The 20,832-nt window shown below is 43.2% G+C and overlaps 1 protein-coding gene across 2 annotated transcripts; it reads right to left on the bottom strand.

Annotated features, from left to right (window-relative positions):
- Positions 1 to 127: 127 nt before the first annotated feature.
- On the bottom strand, positions 128 to 20,542 carry ppp2r3b (protein phosphatase 2, regulatory subunit B'', beta). 2 transcript variants are annotated; one of them, XM_070837907.1, is made up of 14 exons: positions 20,461 to 20,542; positions 19,534 to 19,932; positions 10,289 to 10,474; positions 9,830 to 9,933; positions 9,086 to 9,188; positions 7,629 to 7,703; positions 7,431 to 7,517; positions 6,694 to 6,850; positions 6,049 to 6,097; positions 5,850 to 5,939; positions 5,584 to 5,759; positions 4,011 to 4,129; positions 3,797 to 3,903; positions 128 to 1,228 (listed from the first exon to the last, which is right to left on the bottom strand). In XM_070837907.1, exons 2-14 carry the CDS (start codon positions 19,888 to 19,890, stop codon positions 1,090 to 1,092), a joined length of 1,749 nt encoding a protein of 582 aa, XP_070694008.1. In that variant the 5' UTR covers positions 19,891 to 19,932; positions 20,461 to 20,542; the 3' UTR covers positions 128 to 1,089. The 2 variants fall into 2 exon arrangements, with proteins under 2 accessions (XP_070694008.1, XP_070694009.1); XM_070837908.1 differs by lacking the exons at positions 19,534 to 19,932; positions 20,461 to 20,542 and adding an exon at positions 13,282 to 13,542.
- Between the last annotated feature and the right edge of the window lie 290 nt (positions 20,543 to 20,832).

Genomic DNA, 20,832 nt, shown 5'->3' with positions numbered 1-20,832 from the left:
CAGCGAACACAAAGTGCTTTTTACATTCTGGAAATGTCGCGTTTCTGTGTTGTTCAGCTGACAAGACATCTACAGTGAACTTATCAAACCAGTTTTCACCATATGGATCCAATTAAACTGCAGCCTGTTGTCTTTTACTTTTCCATCGGCTAAGGCTTTATTATTAATTTAAAGAAAAGCAAAACATTTTAAAATTGGTTCCTTTTTGTTCGGTCAAAATACAATCAAATTAAGTACTTAATAACATAGAAAAAAAAAAACAAGAATGTGTCTAAAACACTTGCCCGAATCATTTACAACACAGCAAGCACCAAATAGATATTTACAGTTATTTATAAATTCATCTCTAATAATTTATAACCCATCTCACACATCCAGTGAAGCTACGTCAGAGTGACTACAGACCTGTACAATACAAACCGTGGCAGTGTGAGCTGAGTGCAGCAGGCTCGACGGTGGCTTGTTTGGCATCTACAGTAACTTCTCATGAATGGATTTTACTGTGTGGCAGAAAACCGTCTTGTGATGATCACTGGAATGTAACATTGGCCAATGACTTCAGGTGGTGATTAGTTCAGAAGAAGCTGAATTGAATCAACGTGTCCAGGGAGCTCCGGTGTGTAAAGATGTGTGATTTAGCTTCATGTGACTGTGATTCCACTGTAATGACGTTGGGATGAAACAACACTCTGCCCCCAAACATTATCATTTTATAAGCTTTACATGCAAATCACAACTTGTCCTGTGCTGGCGTGTGGGGACGGAGCGAGGAGGGCGTGAACGTGCGGATCGTGACATCGTGAATCAGCGGTGGTGACGGCTGAGAATGTTAAAACCTCTGGTATAGTACAGTAATGTGACCACTTCCAATTTCCTGTTAGGCAGATGTGTGATGCTGTGTCCTTTTCTCCTGGCAGTGTCTCCGGCTTTGTGTTCACTCCCTGTTTATTGAAGCGTGTCCCGTTACGCTGGATGGGAACCGGGCCTCCGGCTTGACGCGACCCGTCCGCCGCCGCCGCCGGTCGAGCTCTGTGTCTGGGAGCGCACGGCGCTCGGCGGGCTTGTGAGAAAGCCCCACAGGGCCGAGGGTCATTCAAAGTCTTCTTCATATTCATACTCATCCAGGTCCAGGTTGCAGTGCGGACTGGGGATCTCAAAGAAGTGTCTCTTTGTCAGACCCAGGTCGCTGGAGATGTGCTGCCCCAAAGGGCTCAAAGGATTATCATACCTAAAGAGACACGGAGAGAAGGATCGGTAACATCTCACTCACATGCGGTCGAGCAGTGGTTCTCAAAGGGTATTTATTTAGACTGTAACTCCATATATAAGCAACACAATGACAGAATGTGTGACTATCCTGGTCATGTGTAATAAAACATCTAAAAACTAATCAAATGGGGGGGGGGGGGCTGGGACAAAATCTTATGAAATGGGGGTCCGTAGTCTAATCTTTGTCAGTTTTGGGGTCCTTGACGTGGAAAAGTTTGAGAACCACTGTCGTACAGTCACCACAGGGCTGACACGGTCATTAAAACACAAGAGAACCACTTCCTGTGGTGAACGTGCTGAAGTTGAACCATGTAAAAAAGAAATAGTTTGACTTTTGGGAAATTCGTTTGTTTGCTTTCTTTCCAACAGTTAAAGAAGATCAATAGAAACGCTCTCATGTTTGTACATCAAGTATGAAACTACCACCAGAAGCTTGTTAGCTTAGCTTAGCACAAAGACTGGAGGCTGGGGTAAACTGCTAGCATGGCTCTGTCTAAAGGTGACCCAGTATCTCTAAAACTATCTGATTAACATGTTGTGTGACTTGTTTGTTTAATTGGTACAAAAACTAAAGTGTAAAAAGGAGTCCTGGTAGTCTGACAGTTAATTTATAAACACTGTTTTTTTTTTGTAAGAGTTAATTAGAGGACGTTACAGGTAGCTGTATGTATTTATCAGAGCTGTGAAAGCGGCGTCGACCTTTTCGTCAAAGAAAACGCAGTTCCCAAAATGTTAAACTATGAAGACAAGACTGAACAGACTGGAGGTTTTCAACAGACCAGCGTGACTGGAAAGGACGGAGGGGCACCACATTAAGGGAACAGAGGTGGTGCAGGAGCTTGTTTTAGAGGAGGAAGGAGGGAAAAAGAGAAACTGTCTGGTTCAAAAACAGACTCCCGGCTCTAAAACACGGCCACATTCACATGATACTGTGCCGTCTGACAAAACAACTCTCTGCTGTCAGCAGCTGGCTCAGACTGGTGGGGTGGGGGCACGAGCTAGGAGTAGGTTTAGGACGAGAGAGGAAGGAGGAGGAGGAGGAGGAGGAGAACACTTAATCCCTACCGGTACCCTGAGTTTCTTACCTGCTCTGGTCAGCGGTCTGTCTTTAGAAGTCGGTGGTGTTCCTAAAACCGCCACACAACATTCCTGTCAACAGCCTCCTCTATCACTGCCTCACTCTCAGAGGGCCTCGGGCTCTGTCACTCTGCTGTGTACATTGTCCAGTTAGACAGGAATCTGTTTGAAATCAACTTCCCCGCAGCAGCTGATCTCACTTAACTGCTTCAAAAACAGTGTAAGCACTGTTATCTCTGAGCGCTTGATCTTTTTACTAAACCACAAATGCCTGACCAAACAGAAAGTCTTAAACATGTTTGACTACAGCAGTGCTTCTCCCGCCATGACAGGTCGAAACGTCGCCACATTTGAGGACCATTGGAAATTCAGCACTCATAATCATTATTATTAATGTTTCTAATCACAACAGCGAGCACAAAAATCAGACTCTGTATTTACTAGACTTAAGAAAAACTTTAAAATGTATTAAACGTAAAAAAGTTCAAGCAACAAAATTGTACTTGCTGAAAAGTGTAGGAATAACCTTTAAAATCGACTTTAACTGATCCCATGATTACATTTGTGCTTGGAGATGAGGCTGATTGGCTATTCCTGAATCTGCCATATGTTTCTATATCCGTCATATATTCTTAAAAACTTAATTTTAACTGCGTAAAATCTTTTTTCATGTCCTGCAGAAACCGACAACAGTCTGATATGTTCAGTGAACAAATTGGACAAAAAATGGGCCGAAATTGACACAAAGACTAAAAAAAAACTGAAGCAGGAAACAAATTCTGCTGCTGGTAAACGACGCACAGAAGAAAGTTTCACACTGTGTCACATTCAAGGACAGTTCATTTAAAGGGTTAGTTCATACTTTTTGTTTGAAGTGGGCTTGTATGAGGTGCTTATCCACAGTCAGTGTATTAGCTAAAGTCGCAGGCGGTCAGCGCGCTCAGAGTTTGGAGAAGCAGACAGGAGTCCAGACACAGACGCTAAACACTGCGGACGTGGGGCAGCAGGAAGACGGTTTTCAGAAACCTAAAAAAAAAGGCCCACCTAAAGCTACATTTAGAATATCTTCATCGCTTTACCTTGCTGTCAGACAGCCCTTTTATTTGGCACGACATTTTCTTAACCATACAACTTCTGTACTCTGCTGAAACTGACTCAAACAGCTGATCTGGAGCATAATACAGTGAGCAGTGTGTGGAAGAATACATAAGTTGTACGGCCGAGAAAACATAGTGCCAAAGAAAAGGGTAAGTGTTTCTGCCCTCCCCGTCCACTGATTAGAGTCCCTGCTTGTCCAAACTGGGGGCGTACTGACCGACATCCACTGAAGGTAACAAACTGAATCCGAACTGACCCTTTAAGTCCAAAGTTAGACTTTTAACAGTTTGATTAATGCGGGTACAGGGTTGTAACTGAGTTCTAACAGATCCATTGGTAAAGTCAGACTTACACGTCGTTGCACTGATCGTTGGCAGCCTCCTCAGCCACCAGGATGTCGTACTCCTCTGCAGCGTATTTCTCCCAGTCCGAGAGCTCCTGGCCGTCTGTCTCCACCTCCTTAAAAACACGACAAGTTACACGATCCGCTTTGACCTCTGACAGGAGAACAGGTCGTCACACTATCTCGCATCTGGTGGCGTCCCATCGTTTTAGTTTAACCTCACCCTTATGACAGAGAATGGATCCCTCTGCTCGTGGTCCAGGTACTTCTCTATGTTGAAGAAAGTGTCGAAGAAGATGTGGGACAGCTTGCACCTCTTAAGGTCCCGCAGAGTGATCTTACCTGAAGGGGATAAAACAGGGTCTTGAACACAAAGTTACCCAGCGACAGATGATTTACGGCATCGGCTATTATCAAACTATTTAATAGCTCTCACCACAGCCTGACTGACTTTTAGCTGGACTCTGCCATCCAATCTAGCTTTCAAAATTGGCCTGAGACTTAGCTGACTCAGTGAACAGCCTCCCTGGCTCATCTTGTAGTGTGTCTGAGGTTAAGGATGTGATCTTGGCCGGGCCACAATATTTCACAGTCAGGCCGCAACAAACTTTTGCTTTTATCATTTAATCTGTCAATCATTTTTTTTTTTTTCCACTTGAATCATCTTGTCTCGATGTGTGTCTGTTATCAAGATATCAGAGCCTCGTGTCAAGTCCTCAAACTGTTCTGGGTTGAAAAATCAAAGGTATTAGATGATTAGATGATTAGATGAGATGATGTGAAAGCAGAAAAGCAGCACATTTTCAGATTTGAGAAAATCTGTTACCAGCAAATGTTTGGGATTTTTTACTGGATCAATTATAGAAAATGATTAATCATGTCCCAAAAAAGTCAAAGCGTTTCAAAACTGTGTGTCGAATCTGGATACGCTGATTTTAAACATCACACCGATTTTCATGCAGCTGCTTAAAAAGCTCAGGGATGCTGACAGCAAAAGCCCCATCACCTTTAGTTTGAAGCCTTCAAATGGAACCTGAAAGGAAGCCCGGCCTGATGTTTGGAGGCTGCCATTAGCTCCAGCAAAGTCTAAGATGTCCAATTTGCCTTTTGATAAGACATAGATGTGCTTTCAAAGTGATGCATGATATGTTAAAATCAACTCTAAGCCCAGATAGCAGGAAAGAGGCCTTTGGCTGATGAGAGAATAAAGTTGTGTGTTCCTTCACAGTGGCATTTTAGATCTGCATATTATGTCCCTGTCATCAAACGTAACATCTCTCTCTCTCTCTCTCTCTCTGTCTGCAGCTAGTGCTCACGTTCATACGCCTGCACAACAGACCAGAAGTCTCCTAAAGAAAATGAATCTTAACAGGCTTTTGTCTGGAGGAGGCATAACTGTTTCAGCCTCAAACACACAGTCAAGAAGCTGTTACATCTCACATTACATGTTATATTACATAGCTTCACCGGTACAGCATACCACCAGGTCGACTGAGGGTCACATTCTTGCTGTGGCTATCAATACTGAGCATGCATACCCTCACTAGTGTCTTCTAAATGGCACGGTGGTGAAGCTGAGCGCTGGAGGGAATTTGTTGACGGTGTGGATGACACCAACAGCTGGCAGCAGGCAGTCCAGATCAGTCCGTCATCTAGAACTGTTCCCTCAGCTAATGATTAGTGCATGTGACTGTTACTGTTAGTAAAAACAAAAAAGAAGAAGAAAAAGTAGCCCGTCTGGCTTGCTGGTGCGTGAACTCCCGAGAGAGTGTGTATAAAGGTAAAACGGGTCTGACCTTCGACCTCAGGCTTGACAAGGTCAAGCATTTGGCAGAGGCAGTCTTCGAAGGGAAGGGGCTCAATAGCCATGCTCTCCAGCTTCTGGCACTGCTCCTCGTAGAAGTACTCCAGCTCGTACATGCTGAGCACGCCGTCCCCGTCCAGGTCCATGCAGCGGAACCAGTACTCTATACTGGACGCAGGACAAAAGGGGAAAGAGCAGTGAGCACGAGAGAAAAGACAGACACGCTGATACAGTTAGTGTGGGTGTGCGTCTGGATACCTGGTGTCAGTCTTCTTGTCCTCCTCAGAGATGAGGAACCAGACAAAATCAGCATAACTGAGCCGCCCTTCCTTATACACCCGTCTGTCTCTAATGGAATAAACCACACAATCACCACTGAGACCGGAGGTGAAATAAAACCATAAAACTCTCCATTTATGATGAGCATCCTTTAAACTCTATTACTTTTTTCACTTACCTTGTTACTGTGCCTGAAAATATCCTCTCAATCATTTTATGGGAGATGGCTGGGAAAAAAAAAAAATACAACAAAGCGATTACTTACAATCCAGACTGTTGGAAAAGTTGAACAGTTTTCTCTCATACAACATCTCTCACAGCTAATGTACAACTTTTTTCACAACACATGTAATCCATTCTCACAGCCTGTAAATCCGGACCGGCTAGTGGAGCTCTTTTTTATCTTGACAATGCTATAAATCCTCCGGTCATCATTTTGACCATATAGTGGTAGAAATGACTCCAGACGTGGCGTCATGCGACTAGAGCATGTACGCTGCTCTCCTATTGATCTTGTGTCTCATTTCCCCGGTCTCACTCACAGACCATCAACCAAGAACATGTGGTGTTGAGTGTGTGTGGAGGACGTGTCATAGACGAGGCTTTTTCCTGAGTATGTGTTTGTGTGAGCAGTAGACCTGGACCACATAACGTTTACAAATGCTTTTTATTGTTACATGTAGTTTGAGCCTACCGACTGCACCAACAAATGCCAGGAACGTTAAAGGAAGAGTTATTTTAGTGCGAATCTCTTCTGTTCTGACAAGATATTGTTTCAAACGTTTGACTCTAGTCTGGTGTGATTTCTTGAAGACTGGAGGACCTTGGTCATTGTGCTGTGCCAGGTCCTTCTGGTCTATGTAGAGGTCGTGGTCAGTGTCCAGCTCCCAGAACTTGCAGTAGATAACATAGAAGTGTTCATAGGAGAAGAACTCCGTCAGCTGGTTCACGTCCTCTTCCTGCTCCAGCAACGCCAAGTTCTGGGACAGGAGACAAATAAATAAATAATACAACACGGCCAAAGTGTAATTATCAATATACCGTTAACATGAACCAAACTATCCTTGTTCACACTCCTTTCTGCAGCATTGAGGAGTTCTATCAACACTATGGGTGCCTCACTCTCAGTTTTACCTCCAAATAAAGTGGCTCGGATAATCGAATTAAACTGTTGACATGTTTACAGCTCCATCATCTGACCACACACATGTGTGTGTGTGTGTGTTACCCAGTTTGCAGTGTTCTCAGATTTCAGCAGTTACTTTGGTGAGATTTTTTTTCCCTCCTCTTGGTTTTATTTTGACTACATTCCCGACTCAGTCTATTCCTACGTATTGCATGCCGTTGCCTCTTTTTGTATACGACCACTTGCACCACTAAAGTTGACATAAGGTGGATTTTTTTTCTTTCCTTGTAAGTATATTAGGGTATTTAATGGCCTTTAAAGTCTGGTGTATTTAAATCATTGCATATTTTTAGGGGCCAAAAGACATAACAACATAACAAACAGACTCCAGTACAAGAGGCAAAAACAGAATTTATAATTGTGGAGTAATTTACCTGAAGAAAGTTGCTTTTCCTGAGCTCTGAACATGTTATTTTTCCAGTCCATGACCGGTTCACATTGTAGAATATCCTCTGAATCACCTGGAAAACAATTAACAGCGTTGCCATGTGTAACTAAATGATGCATGAGCAAAGCTTAATCAACGCAATACCATTTTAATGTTTCGCGACATTCAAATTTGCAGTAGTTACCGTGGTGATGTAGCGCGAGTGAAAGTCCGGTGCCTCCTTAAGAAAGGCCAGACCTGCGTGTGAGTTCACCACATCCTGGAAACATAAAGTAAAGCCAGCTCACTTTGTCCCTGCTGCATGTCTGTCTCTTTTCCATAAAAAAAAAACACCACAAAGCTAACAGACACAAATGCAAAAGAACAACTAAACGGCACGCTGAGCATACGACAATATCACAGACATTTGTTCAGTTTAATTCTGTAGTTACTTTCAGAGATGACTTTAATGGCAAACCACATGCGTCTCTCTTTTTTTTCTGGCAGACTAACCACATGACATTCAGAGTAGGCATATAAACGTGTACTTATTCAAACGTCAGAAGTTGTCAGTGTCTATCTGCATCACTCTGTCATGCCATATGCTTTATACATTGTTCTGTGTAGAGAAAAGGCTCCAGGCCTTGTTGGGAGAGGCCTTCAAATTTGAATGTTCCTTTGAAGACAGAAAACACTGGGTCAACCGGTTTTGGGATGAGCTTAAGCTTTTCTGATTTGACAGCAAAGAGAAAAGACATTTGCTAGTGACTGCACTTAACCTTCCTCGTGCCAGAAAGTCATAAGGGGGTGTGCTGCATTTCAAATGAATTGTAGCTATATTTTTACCAAACTCCCCTATGGCCTTTGTTTATTCTAGCCCCTTCCCTTCTGCTGGGGGAAAGAATTGTTGACATAAATGCGAAGGCGGCAATGAAATTAAAAGGCCTTATTTCAGGGCAGCCGTCGTGCCTCCTCGACTCTCACTGTGAGAAATTAAATCATAGAGAAACACATAAATCACCGGGCACAGGAAACAGGCGGGGACAGTCAAATCTACTCCACTGCAATCCGCCATTCATTCATCAAAACAGTCAAAGGCGATTCGCCGAGCGGAACCATACAAATTAAACAGTGTGTGCCACAAGGCATCTCTGATGGTATGCTAACGGCTGTTCAGTGCAGCCCAGCCGCTCCTGCCAGCATGAAAATGGATCAGGTGTAGGGCGGGGCAAGTGTGGAGCACCAACAGCTTGTCATGGGAATGAGAATACAAACAGCCAGCGCAGCAGGTCTGCGTGTTAAGACTAAGCAAACAATTAGACTGTTCTTTTGGAACAATTTGATAAATCTCCATCCGTCTCTTCTGGAATTATTTTGCTGCTACACATAAGACCCATTTTCACCTCCATCTCCCCTCGGTTAATTTCTGCTGAACCTGAGTCCTGCACCTATGGAACCTCCATTCAGTAAACTCCCCTCCACTATATTACTGGCTCACAGTAACGTCCCTAAATTAGTCCCCCCCCCGCCACATGAAAAAGGCACTGCCTCAGCAGGGCAGGCCAAAAATTAAGTCCAGTTCGCATCACCCTTAGCCAATGCAATTTTGCCATCCTGCACTGCCAAGCCCGGCCCTCTCCCTGGGTGTGCTGCAGCCAGTACCTGCAGGAATGGAATAAAGTCGTCTTGTTCCAGGTAATTACAGCCAGGCTTGGCCAAGAGGTGCACAAATTTAGAAGCGTCATCGTGACAGGTCTGCAGAGTCCTGGAGGAGAAAAGAGAGAACAGATGGTTGCAAGGTTACACCCTCTTTTGCTCTTATGTTCTCCCTCTCTGTCCTCTTTATCATTCGTTCAAGTGCACAAGTTTGAAATTGTTCCCCTCAAAAGTGAAAGTGCAAGTAATACATTCTGAAATTAGGATTCTGAATTGCTGCTCGGTGATTATAATTGCTGAGTGTGAAGGTAGCGAAGGGGGAATAATGCAAGCATCTACTGTGGCCTCTCTTCTAAGAATGGCTCAGTCATGAGTTGAGTCAAAGGCCAGGTCTGTCCAGTTCTCTGGGGGCTCACACATTAATACAAGAGCATGCCTATTGCATGCAACAGCATTCAGCACAAAGCTAAGTGTTCAGCCGCCATTACAAAAGCCCTACGCTATTCCTTTCAATTTCACACAGAAAGACACTGAATGGATGTTTTCGTTGAAGTTCTGTATATGCCAAGCAGCAGTCCCCTTGTGGGCATTTTTGAGGCCTTTGTGATCATTGATTTCTGTTTATAAGTGAAAAAGAAAAAGCCATGATAGCAGAGAGCAGCGTCTGTAAGCTCAGCGAGTGGTCATCATTGCCATTTGGCTGCGAGTACGCCAGTGGCCCAGAGAGAATAAGAGGAGCCATTGTCTTACTTTCTCCACATAGCCACGAACTTGTGAACAGAGACGAAGCCGGTCCTGTCTCCTCCAGCCGAGCAGAACAATGGCATTTTCCAGTAGAGAGGGCACTCACAGGCCTAGGGAGACAAATAACCAGGAGAGATTGGCTGCTGTGTGGTGTGAATATAGAGAAGAGTAATGGAAAAAAATAAAAAAATTAAATAAGCTCTTGAACTTCCAATGACACATAACACTGTTGGGTTGACAAGCAGTGTTGCATCACTTAAAGACTTCCCTGAGGAAATCTAGCTGTCATTTCTCTCTTCACTCAGGTTCCCCTAGGGCCATTGCTCACATTCCTCAGGGAGACAGAGATATTTTCCGAGAGGTTTAAAATCAGCAAACATTCTTAAAGTCGGGAGCTAAATGGCAGTGATGAAAATAATTTTCTGGGTGGCAGCTGAACCTCCGTGCTGCAAATCACATTCTCACCTTGGCAACCTGCCCCATGTCCTCAATGGTGGCCCTTTCATTTGGGAATTGGGAAAATATTTTTTCAATTTTGGAAATGAGGCTGTCAGTGTTGAGGTTGGCTTGGGGCCGGCCCTGTGGGAAGTAAAACTTTGGAATGCTTTCACTCAGCGCTGTGGTGACGGGCTCCTCCGTCCTCACCTGGGCCTGAGACAAACACAGAAATAAACTGTTAGCCAGTGATGCTAGCAAACGCTAACACTATTATACAGCTCAAACATTCCAGCATGTGCGAAGGCTCGTCTTTACACAAACTCTACATTGATAGCACTGTAACCACACCTCTCAGCAGCCCCAAGGCCCATTAGGGAAGAGTTTTGAATACTCCGCAATAATATTTTTTAATCCACTTATCTGTAATAGATATTCCTGTGATACATTCCCCTCTAACAGACTCTAATTGATTTCAATAAATATGCGTCATATCAATATCTGTGGGTCGGTTTAACTGGCAGCAATTTTAGTCTGTTGCTGAAAAGCAGCAATGTTTACAACTTGTTCATGTTATCCGTTTATCAAATTATGATTTAGAGAGTCAGGACTTTAAAAATATATACATAACAAAGTGATACTAGATAAGGCTGAGGGCATTTATAATTAATAACTACATATGGCACTCTATTTTATGAGGTAAACAAACCGGAGTAAGTGACTGATCTTATTAAAGTCAACTAATTGGTCTGATGTGAGCAGTAGTCATCACTGGAAAGGGATCATCACAACAATGTTTACAGACATGTAATCCACAGCTGTAAAAACAATGATGGCTCTAAACCACATGAGCGAAATATGACTTAACGCACATTTAAAAAAATCTAATCAGTAATGTTTAAAAAGAGACCGATATTTGCACTAATCAGTTGAGGAAAAAACAGAATACTCCATATTATGATCCATGTCAGTGTAGTTTAAGTTATATGCTCCAAAAATACTGAAGATGAGACTTTAGCACATCCCTCTTAGTGACTGCATTTACCCGAGAGAGGGACAGCACTATTAAATCAGTCCTTTTCACAGAAGACATTTTGACAACATAGAGGGAAATGCACGTTACAAATAACCCGGCAACCCCTGACTGTGAGTCGGCATGCACAAAATCATGGCCTTGGACCTGACGCACCTCAGTGCAATACTGGAATTATTAATGATACTAAATACACCAGCTATGTCATGTCAAAACGTCTGCTGTGAAAAGCCCTATTGATTAAAGAATTAAATAAGAATGAAATAAACCTTTCTTCGGCTGTCAGTCCCAGTATAAAGGACTAGATGACAACTGCGTCATGATGTATTAATGTGCGTTTCCTTAAAAAGAACGAGCGAGCCTTGGCTATGTTTGAACTGCATACCTGATTACTGAAAAATATTGGTTACAGTAGGAGGTTAAGTAGGGATTTAGGGTCTGTTAGCTTAGAGTCATTACTGGATACTAGCCTGAATCTTGATATTTTTTCCTAATCTTTACTCTCTGTAACTTTCATGCACACAGAAATCTTTCCAAATGTCAGAGCTTGGACATACAGTAGCAACATCAGCATGTCCTTTCAGCTGACCTCAAATAATAGCATGGTGTGCGTGAGTGTTAAGTTCTATATTCATGGCAGTGAAAACCAGTGTACCCTTTAAGTCGAACAACAATAACACTGAGCAACATTACTCCCACATTTTGAATAATAAATCTGATTCAAAACCAGCGTGATTTATAACACCGACTGATCACAGCTGACACACTGTGAGGACATCATATTCATTGATAAAATTTACACGAGGCTGACTTGCTGAGGACCGTGCCACAGAGGACATGAATCACTATTTAATAGCCACACACATAAGAAGCCATTAAGATTCAAAGGTGTTGCGATGTTGCACATATTTACCAGTTACTAAAAACAGCCTTGAGCAGAGCACGCTTCGCTCTCAATCGTCATCTCATACCCAAAGACTATTTACATGACTTGAGAATTCGCTGTTGGGATCAGTCTCCGAGGCCTTTAATAATCACCTAACCAAACTGTCGTCTGCTGAGAGACACAAATAAAGTCATGCTGTTTTTTTTTTTTTTTTGGGTTAGATTTCACACAGCCTAAATATAATAATCAGGTCTGCAACAATAACACTTTAAACAGCATGATTTAAAACTGTAAAATTACAGAGGAGGACATACAGAGGCTAAATCTAGCCACGTCCATTTCTGTATGCATGTGTCCACACTCACTGAAATTGTTCTGCTGTTTTCTGTCAGTGGTAATGTGCTTGTTTTAACCTGATAAATGCAAAATGCTGCTGATCCTCTGGTCTTCTCTGTCCTGTGTGTTGGTGTCAGGCATGGCTATAAAAGGACATAAACATCTCCTGTTGCCCTGCCCCGAACTGTCCCCTCTCCCTCTCTCTCTCTCCCTTCATGCTTACCGCTACCAGAGCTCTGGAGTACAACAGCTAAGCCCCATGACATTTTGCACATTCACAGAAATGTGGTCTGTAAGAGGACAGCAAAGCGGCGGAGCACAACATACCACACAAGATCAAACATCATCCAATTACTAAGGCTCAGACCTCGTATCTCCTTGGAAGGAACAATACGTTGTCCCCAAGAACCTGCAAAATTCACTAACAAAAGTTGATATTGTATGCACAACAATTGCAATTCATATGACACAGAAATGTGTGTGTTAGCTAGTTGGTGAAGGTTTTAATTATGCCTGAAGAAAGTGATGCAAGTGCTCACTTGTTCACACTCATCCAATGTGCAACTGGCTTACAGTTCCACTTTGTGAATGAACAGGTAGATTTAATATAGATTAACAGTGGTCTGTAATACAGTGGATTAGGACAAATGCAATCTGAATACAAAGATATGAAGCCCACAAGTGCTGATCCATGTTAATGGACCTGCTCAGAGGCTGACAGGCCAGCAAAGCCTGTGTGGTGGAAGGTACGCTCATACAAACACCTGCCTGTCCTTGTTGGAAGGCTCTGAGCCTCTTCTTGAACCGAGAGGGCAGAACAAAGTCACAGCCGCGTGCCAGCAGAGCCAACTCCTTCCTCAGGTCAGGGTCCTGACGCAGAGACAGCTCCCTCATCCTCATCCTCGCTCCAGACAGGACGGGGAACACATACACACAACGACAACACTCAATCCAGTGTTATCCTCTTGACTGCACAAATGAGTCAGTACCAGTCGGCAGTGTGAGCAAAAGGCAGCGGCGGCAGTGGAAGTCCTCTGTGTCTGTGTCCCTGTGATTGTCCTCTGTCAGAGTGAGAGCCTCTTAATGCAAAGGAGCAGCTGCTACTGTGACTCTCTCTCCCATTCCAGATCTGGTCGCACAATCTCAGCTCTGCCTGCTGCTCTGTCCCAATCTCTACAGAATGTGCACACACGCACACACACACACACACACCTCACAGGGTCAGGAAGCCTTTGCCTCAAAGCTGCTGGGGAGATAAGAAGTGACGGGATGCATGTGTGTGGGAGTCACTCGGTGTATGTGTGGGATGGGAGGGGTGTGTGCAGTGGATCTGCCCTTTCCAGTTTGCATTCCTCTGTGCTCATGGAAGGTTATGTAAAGAGACAGACCTGTTGTTGCAGCTTGCAGCAGCGTCAGGAGCCAATTGAGGGATGCACCTTAATACCACCGTGCCACGCTGCTCATGTTCACCGCCCTCCTCTCTGAAAAGTTCCCACACGACCAAAAACTTCACAAAAACTTTGCTTGCGCTTTGTGCCTGTCAAACTGGACCCCTCTCCTTAGGACAGTACGTACATCCGCTAATGGGAAAATTCAAAATAAAACCCCTGAAGTGATGGAATATAATGAAAGCCACATGTTAGTTCTGCTAAACCTGCCTACATCTGTTACTAAATCTGCCCGAATATATAAATCACAAGAACAGCAGGCAGACAAAATAAACTTAATGAGGCACGGGCAAATAAAAAACAAGGTATGACTACTTAGTAACAAGAGTGTGGGTCAAATCACCAGATGATACACACAGTAAATATAATCAACTCTTCTGCATCTGGTTATATGGTGGTCTTTGTTTTGCCTTGTCTTTGCAAGCTTGGGCTGCCAGCCATTCCATGTCTTATTATAGTTGATGGGCAATAGAGGAGGGGGGAGAGACATGTCAAATTCAAAGAATGATGACTGAACCAGTCTGCGCCTATTAAAAGCACCAGCAAGCACTGTTTGGGCAATCCAAGAAACTAGATCTGGAGAAACAAGGGTGTATCTTTAGTACTCAAACAAACATCCGCTTCCGGTTGCTGCTGTCCTGGAGTGATGGCAATTACATCAATTCTCCGTGAATATGCTGATCTAACAGCTCTGGTGTTGCCTTCACTGCACTGGCTGTACCTGAGGAAAGCCCTGAACACACACGTATATATGTACTGATGTGCACGTTAACTAAACAGAAATGGTCACAGATGTCCACATGAGTAGACTACATAAATAACCCTGTATTTGTTAATGTTGTTTGTTGTTTTACACAGAACGCGAAGGCGCACCCACAGTATTTTTAGATGACAGGATCAGAAACGCCACAGTTTTCCGCTGGTTTCTGCTCAAACCCAGTTCCTGTTATCCCCCAGACAGGACACTGCACATGCTTGATAAGCTGTTTGTATGATGGCTTTTCACACTGGCTGCCTTTTGTTCATGCTCATCAATTCAGACCAAATATGGAAAGGAAAAGCACCAAGGCCCAAATAAAACCTGGTAGATCAGATGAAACTGTCAACTCACATGGAATACTGGTCTGTCCGTTGTTGTGTTGGAGCAAACAAAATCTGAAGTGTGTTTCATAAACAGCGGATTCACAGTGCAGCAGGGATAATGATGTGTTGGTTTACATACGAGACCACAGCCCCGCTGGTGTTTTACAATCCAGGCATGCATGGTGTTAACAGCAGCAACACAGACACAAAAACACAGGTTCTGAATGTAAACTTTATACAGGACTGTATGAAGTGTGTGGCTTTTAAATATCCAAAATGTACTCCTGCGAGCATTACAACTAGCAAACTCATCTTGCAGGCAGGGTTTCCAAACAACATCAGCCTCTGAGGTTAATATCAGTCAGACAGGCTGCTAAAAGTACCCTGTCCACACTCTAATGGGTCACTGTGACAAACAAAACAACATGACAACTAACGCTGACCCCACAGTGTGTCTAATCTGTAAACAGCTAAATCTGATTTGTACAGAAACATGTGTCCAGTCATGTTTTGTGTCATTACGCAACAGATGGGATATATGAAACATACTGTCTGGATTTAGTGGCAGGTTTACATACATAATGTCCAGCAGTCAGATGCTGCTGAGGTTATATTTTAGCCGAGCTTCAGTCAAAATGGCTTTTAACACTGTAGTATTGAACAGACAAGACGCGGGGCAGAAAGGCGACCACAGTGCAGATAAATAGATTAAAACTGATCAAAAATCCCCGCAGGGCTTTCCCAGACTGTCAATACAAGCATACGTGGTGTCCCACAAACAATGAACCAGTGACATGGACCACAGCGAGTACACACAGATGTGACTCAAATCATCTCACGACAGAGGGCTGGAGCCACAACTGGTTTACAGCACGGGCACAGAACCGGTGCTGCTGTGAAATCCAGAAAGCTCCGGCTCAATCCACCACAATCAGATGTCTGAGACGGGGATTTGGGATACATGTGAATGTGGGCCAAAAATAGTCCTCATACACTGACAGCATGGTGGGTTCAGGGGACGACAAAAAGTAGGACATGATGCGAGCAGATCGGCTAGCTGGCATTAGAGTAATAACGCCAAAACAGAGTGGGACAGTTATCAAAAAGCTAAGCAGTCAAAATGGCACCAGAAGTGGAGCAAAGGGTCAGAACAGTAAAAACAGAAAGCTGCAGATGAAGAGTGCCACACACACAACCCCCCACCACACTTACACAACATCATGTATTACAGTATCTACTATGCAAACAGTGAAAATTATGGTTTATGGTAACTAGTTGTTAGGCCTTTCGAGACCAAGTGAATTTTACCTATTCTTCTTTTATTGCATTTTCCATTTTTAAAACATAAATGTTATTCAAGTTTGCCAAGATGACGTTGAACGCTGTAATTTCACTTTTCCCCCAAAGTATCGCCTGTCCTTGAAAACGAACTTTAAAAGTGACATTATCTTTATATTTCCAGGGTTTTCACCGCTGTGAGAGTCCAAATGAAATGGCTGTATACAGAACAAACTGGAAGATATCTGAGTTCAGAGTGTGTACGGATCTACTTGGTCTCTAACAGCTGCACGAACCGACGGCAAAATTAAGGTAAGAAAACAAACATCTAAAATATGAGGCCACTTTTTAGAAAATTAAAAACCAAACAAACAAATCTAACGAATGCAGGAGATGCCACAGACACCTCATATTTCTTTGTACTTGGACTCAAACCAGCTGACTCCCAGCAGAAACCCAAAGTTTGCAATCATACACTTTACACTCCCACGTTACCAAGACTCCAAAATAAAAGGACTTGTGGGAAACAGTTTAACACCTGGTTCTCTCTGACAGGTCAGGCAACTGATAACGTGACCCTGGACCCCTGCTTCAAATAGCTTCAATGTTGCTGTGCCCAACCAAGCATGTTATAAAAATACATCTTGCGAAATAACCTGTGATCCTAAATGCAGATGCTGAGAACAGAAGAAAAAGTAAAGCAAAATTTGTTTTTAGTGTTCTGCATGACTAAAACTATGTGTGTGTGTGTGTGTGTGTGTGTGTGACCATTTGCACTCATAACTCAAAGGAAATGTTAGGTGTTTAGCTCCACTGCAGCACTGAAAGCCAAGCCTTCATGGGGATCGGATATTTACTGTACATAGTGTAAATAAAAGATCCACGACAACATATTCTGACAATGAGCAGCATCTAATAGAAGCTATTTCAGAGTAAATTGCGCAGAGGATGAGTGCGCTGCCACACCTCATCTCCCTGGCACAGTTCTGGGTATCTAATGCCAACGCATGGGAACTAAGGCTATCTATATCAGTGTCTGATGTCAAAGTCAGACCAGCTGCTCCAGGCTGCATCAGCGGGACATAAATTGAATTTTTGAGTAATCCTTAAAAGAATGCATCTGTATGCAGGAATTCATTTTGTTGTCTTAAAATAGAAGTATTACTTTATGCAACCTCACAATCCCTTTAATATGGAGTGACACATCAGAGCAGGATACACAAACTATCCAGCAGTTGCTTTATGTTGATCTGGGGTGAGGACGTGGCTTTAGGGGACTTAAGGTCACCGGGAGGAACGCCGGAGTCGTGGATGTGAAAATCACAAAGTTCAAATCCATCTGTAAAACCTCTTAATGTTCCATCACAAGAGCTCATGTTAAACAGACAAGACAGAAGGAGAAGAGCCAACTGTTCCCTCTTGTTAGAAACACTAAAATTTGAAACCCACAAAGTCTTTTATGTCCCCCTCCCCCTGTGTTCAGGCTGGTTTAGCAATTAAACCTTTCTGATCTGGTCACAAAAAGGCCTTGGCATGACCAGTTTGCCTGGACCTGAGATATGCTGGTGTGCAGAAGATCAGATTAATTTTTATGTGTTCTAGTTGGCTACATTTGGCTGAAAATAAAGCATGATGGATTTTTAAAATCAGTCTTTACTCGAATAAAATTATATATGCTTTGTGAGTACAGTATGAAAATTGCCACAGACATGAAAGTCTTAAAATCTGATTATGTAATTTCTATGAACTGGTATTCTTTATTTCTAGAATAATACTAATGTTTGGAAATGTATTCTGGATCTGGTTTCCATTGATTTGTGGTGACTTGTAAGCCCATGCAGGCTGGGTATAGTTATATAGTTGTAAAAAAAAATGTCAATGTCATCTTCAAGACACATTTGCCTTTCTGTGTGTAGCATTTTAGCATTAAGTCTGGCTCTTTAGTGCTGGTGCTTCAGTCAGAGAGAACAAATGTCGCACCAGTCACCCCTTGAATGCCTCCTCATGTCTGTCTTTAGCATGTCAACAACATGTAAAAGGCAGAGTTCTCAAGGAGCACGTGGCCGCAGCTGTCCCAGTCATTACACTCGCTACGTTCACAACTTCTTATCTTGACAGACGCGCAAAACATTCGGAGCCTTTTAACTGCTTTGTGTAGCTTGATTTCCTCTATAATCGAATCCGCCAAAAGCAACAATCCTTTATAATTTCAGAGACCAATCACAGCACAATAAGATCTGCAGCACACGAGCTGAAAGGAGTAACCACAGTGCCGGGGACAAGCTTGGTTCAGACACTCCCACCTCTCATACCACACTAATTCGTGGGTGAGGCCTGAACATTTGGAAAGTATTTGACTAATAATCACTACATATGCCTACAGACATGGAGGCTCCACTATGATAGTGCAGAATGGACACTCCTTTAATTCCTTTGATCCTGTAGGCTACTCAGCAGCCTCTTGTGGCCAGCCTGGGAAAATAAAGATCCCAGAGGATACTTTAGGGCCAAGCTTGAGAAACTAGAATTTGAACTCTACTGTCAACAGTAACATGGATATGTAGGCTTAGGTTTCATGTTTGACAGTGTTTTCAGCAAACACATCTAAATAAATAATGTTCACACACGTCTCATCTGTAAGTGTAACAAATCCTCATCTTTTTGGTCTAAATGAAGTTAACAAGCATGTTAAACATGCATGTTTTGAAGGCGGTTATTAACTTAGCTTCAGAAATATTAGATTGTACAGTTCGGATGTTTTGACTCGTAATTGAGTGTACGGCCAAGTAAAATACAAAATAAACCATTTAAGCAATGTGATAGATATGAATTCAGGTTTTAATCATATTCAACGTAAATCCCATCACTATGGGAACTGTATATTTTGCTTCTAATAAATGCTGCTAAACAGAGACTTAGGGGGCTTACTAAGATTATGATTTTGCTACACACCCTTAGGTCACGGTTACTTTAGATGGCTCCAAGAAGAAGACTGAACACCTTGTTTTTTTATGTTAACGGAAACCTTAGATGAAAGCCCTGTGGCATGATATGTTCAGAAATCTTGTTTAAACCTGTAAAACTATTCCATAACAGTTTGGAAAAGAGGTTCAACAATGATGGCAAAGAGCTACATGCACAAAGAAATCAGATGACATGCCATTCAAATGTTGCTCAATCTGTTCATTTACTGTCTCAGTGGATAATTTACCTTTTTTGTGCTGACAGACCTCCGCAGTACTCTGCCATTGGGTCCTGTCACTCTGGTGTGACTGCTACTACCAGAAGGGAGGGTGGTGGTGGTAGATGGGGGGCTGGACTGGGCACTGAGGGACGCAGGCCTCCTCTCTGCCAGGTTCCTTTGGGATGCCACATTGTTGTTCTCGTTGAAGGTCAACAACCTTTTCTCCCGGGCGTCCACACTGCTCAGATCCAGATGCTGACCACTTTTGATTAACTCAAGATAATCCTTGAGTAGTGACTGTGTCGCTGGATCACTCAGCCAGTTGAGAAAGAGCTCGTCCACCTTCATTTTAAGAATCGGCTGCAGGACTTGTGGTGAAGGCATTTTGTGCTGAATATTACCGATTGGCTTCTCTGTCAAACGCACCTGTGTAGAAACAAGAGCAACGTTAACATCACAATTCACCACACAGGTTCAGCATCAGCTGTGCAAACGAGCAGCTGAGCAAGTTATTAAAAATGCAGAGGCTGACGGAAAATAACACTTGCAATAACTTGATGTCAGCCGTCCTTGTACACACCAAACATTCACTAGTTATTGAATTTTAGCGCGAACCGTCAATGACTTATGCTAGCCCACAGGCTCATATTGACACCGGTAACGTTAGCCACATTTACCCCCACTGTCAGAAATTCAGCCCAAGTCAGTATTTACTTATGCAGCGCACTTTACAGACTGCTTATGAAAGAGGAGCCAGGGTTGGTAGAGAAGTCGGGTCAAAACAGAACCGGCAGGCAACAAGAGTTTGTTAGCTACGTTAGCTTTAGCCAGCTAGCATTAGCCTGCTAACTACGGTACCAACCTTGGAGAGAGTGGACGGTGCGGCCAAATGCGTTGATATGACTCTAGATTACTTCCATCACGAGCGAATATATGGCACGCGTGTCTATTTACCTGTGATTTACAAAAGTGATGCTGTGGCTCCGTTTTCCATCACGGTGAGTCCACAACAGACTAGCGCGACTTCACGGGCTCCCGTTCCCCTGGTAACCGCAAGGAGTTCTCGCGAGATTTGCCGCAGGGTGAAAGTTCATCTCATCCTCATGATTTCCCCCCAAAACACACAGGTATCTCCTCCAGGACAGTGTCCTCCCGCCACACCTGCTCAAAATGGAGTGTGCAAAGGTATTCCTCTCGTCCATCACTACTTCTGATGCATTGTTCTATCGTGTTTAGCCCCAGATCCCAGTGGTTGAAGATCCATTCAGAGCATTTGCTCAAGTAAAAGTAGTAGAAATGTAGTAATAGTTACAATAATGCGGGTTA

Source organism: Pempheris klunzingeri, chromosome 10 (assembly GCF_042242105.1).
Source record: "Pempheris klunzingeri isolate RE-2024b chromosome 10, fPemKlu1.hap1, whole genome shotgun sequence".
Taxonomy (NCBI): Eukaryota; Metazoa; Chordata; class Actinopteri; order Acropomatiformes; family Pempheridae; genus Pempheris; species Pempheris klunzingeri.
This window is presented reverse-complemented; position numbering and strand designations above follow the sequence as displayed.

Bases quoted from the DNA above. Each gene is read 5' to 3' on its own strand.
- ppp2r3b (XM_070837907.1), bottom strand. From the start codon at position 19,890: ATGCCTTCACCACAAGTCCTGCAGCCGATTCTTAAAATGAAGGTGGAC. The intron at 7,518-7,628 runs GTAACTACTGCA...ATTGTTTTCCAG, and splicing joins ACTCGCGCTACATCACCACG to GTGATTCAGAGGATATTCTA. The intron at 1,229-3,796 runs GTAAGTCTGACT...GTGTCTCTTTAG, and splicing joins AACGATCAGTGCAACGACGT to GTATGATAATCCTTTGAGCC.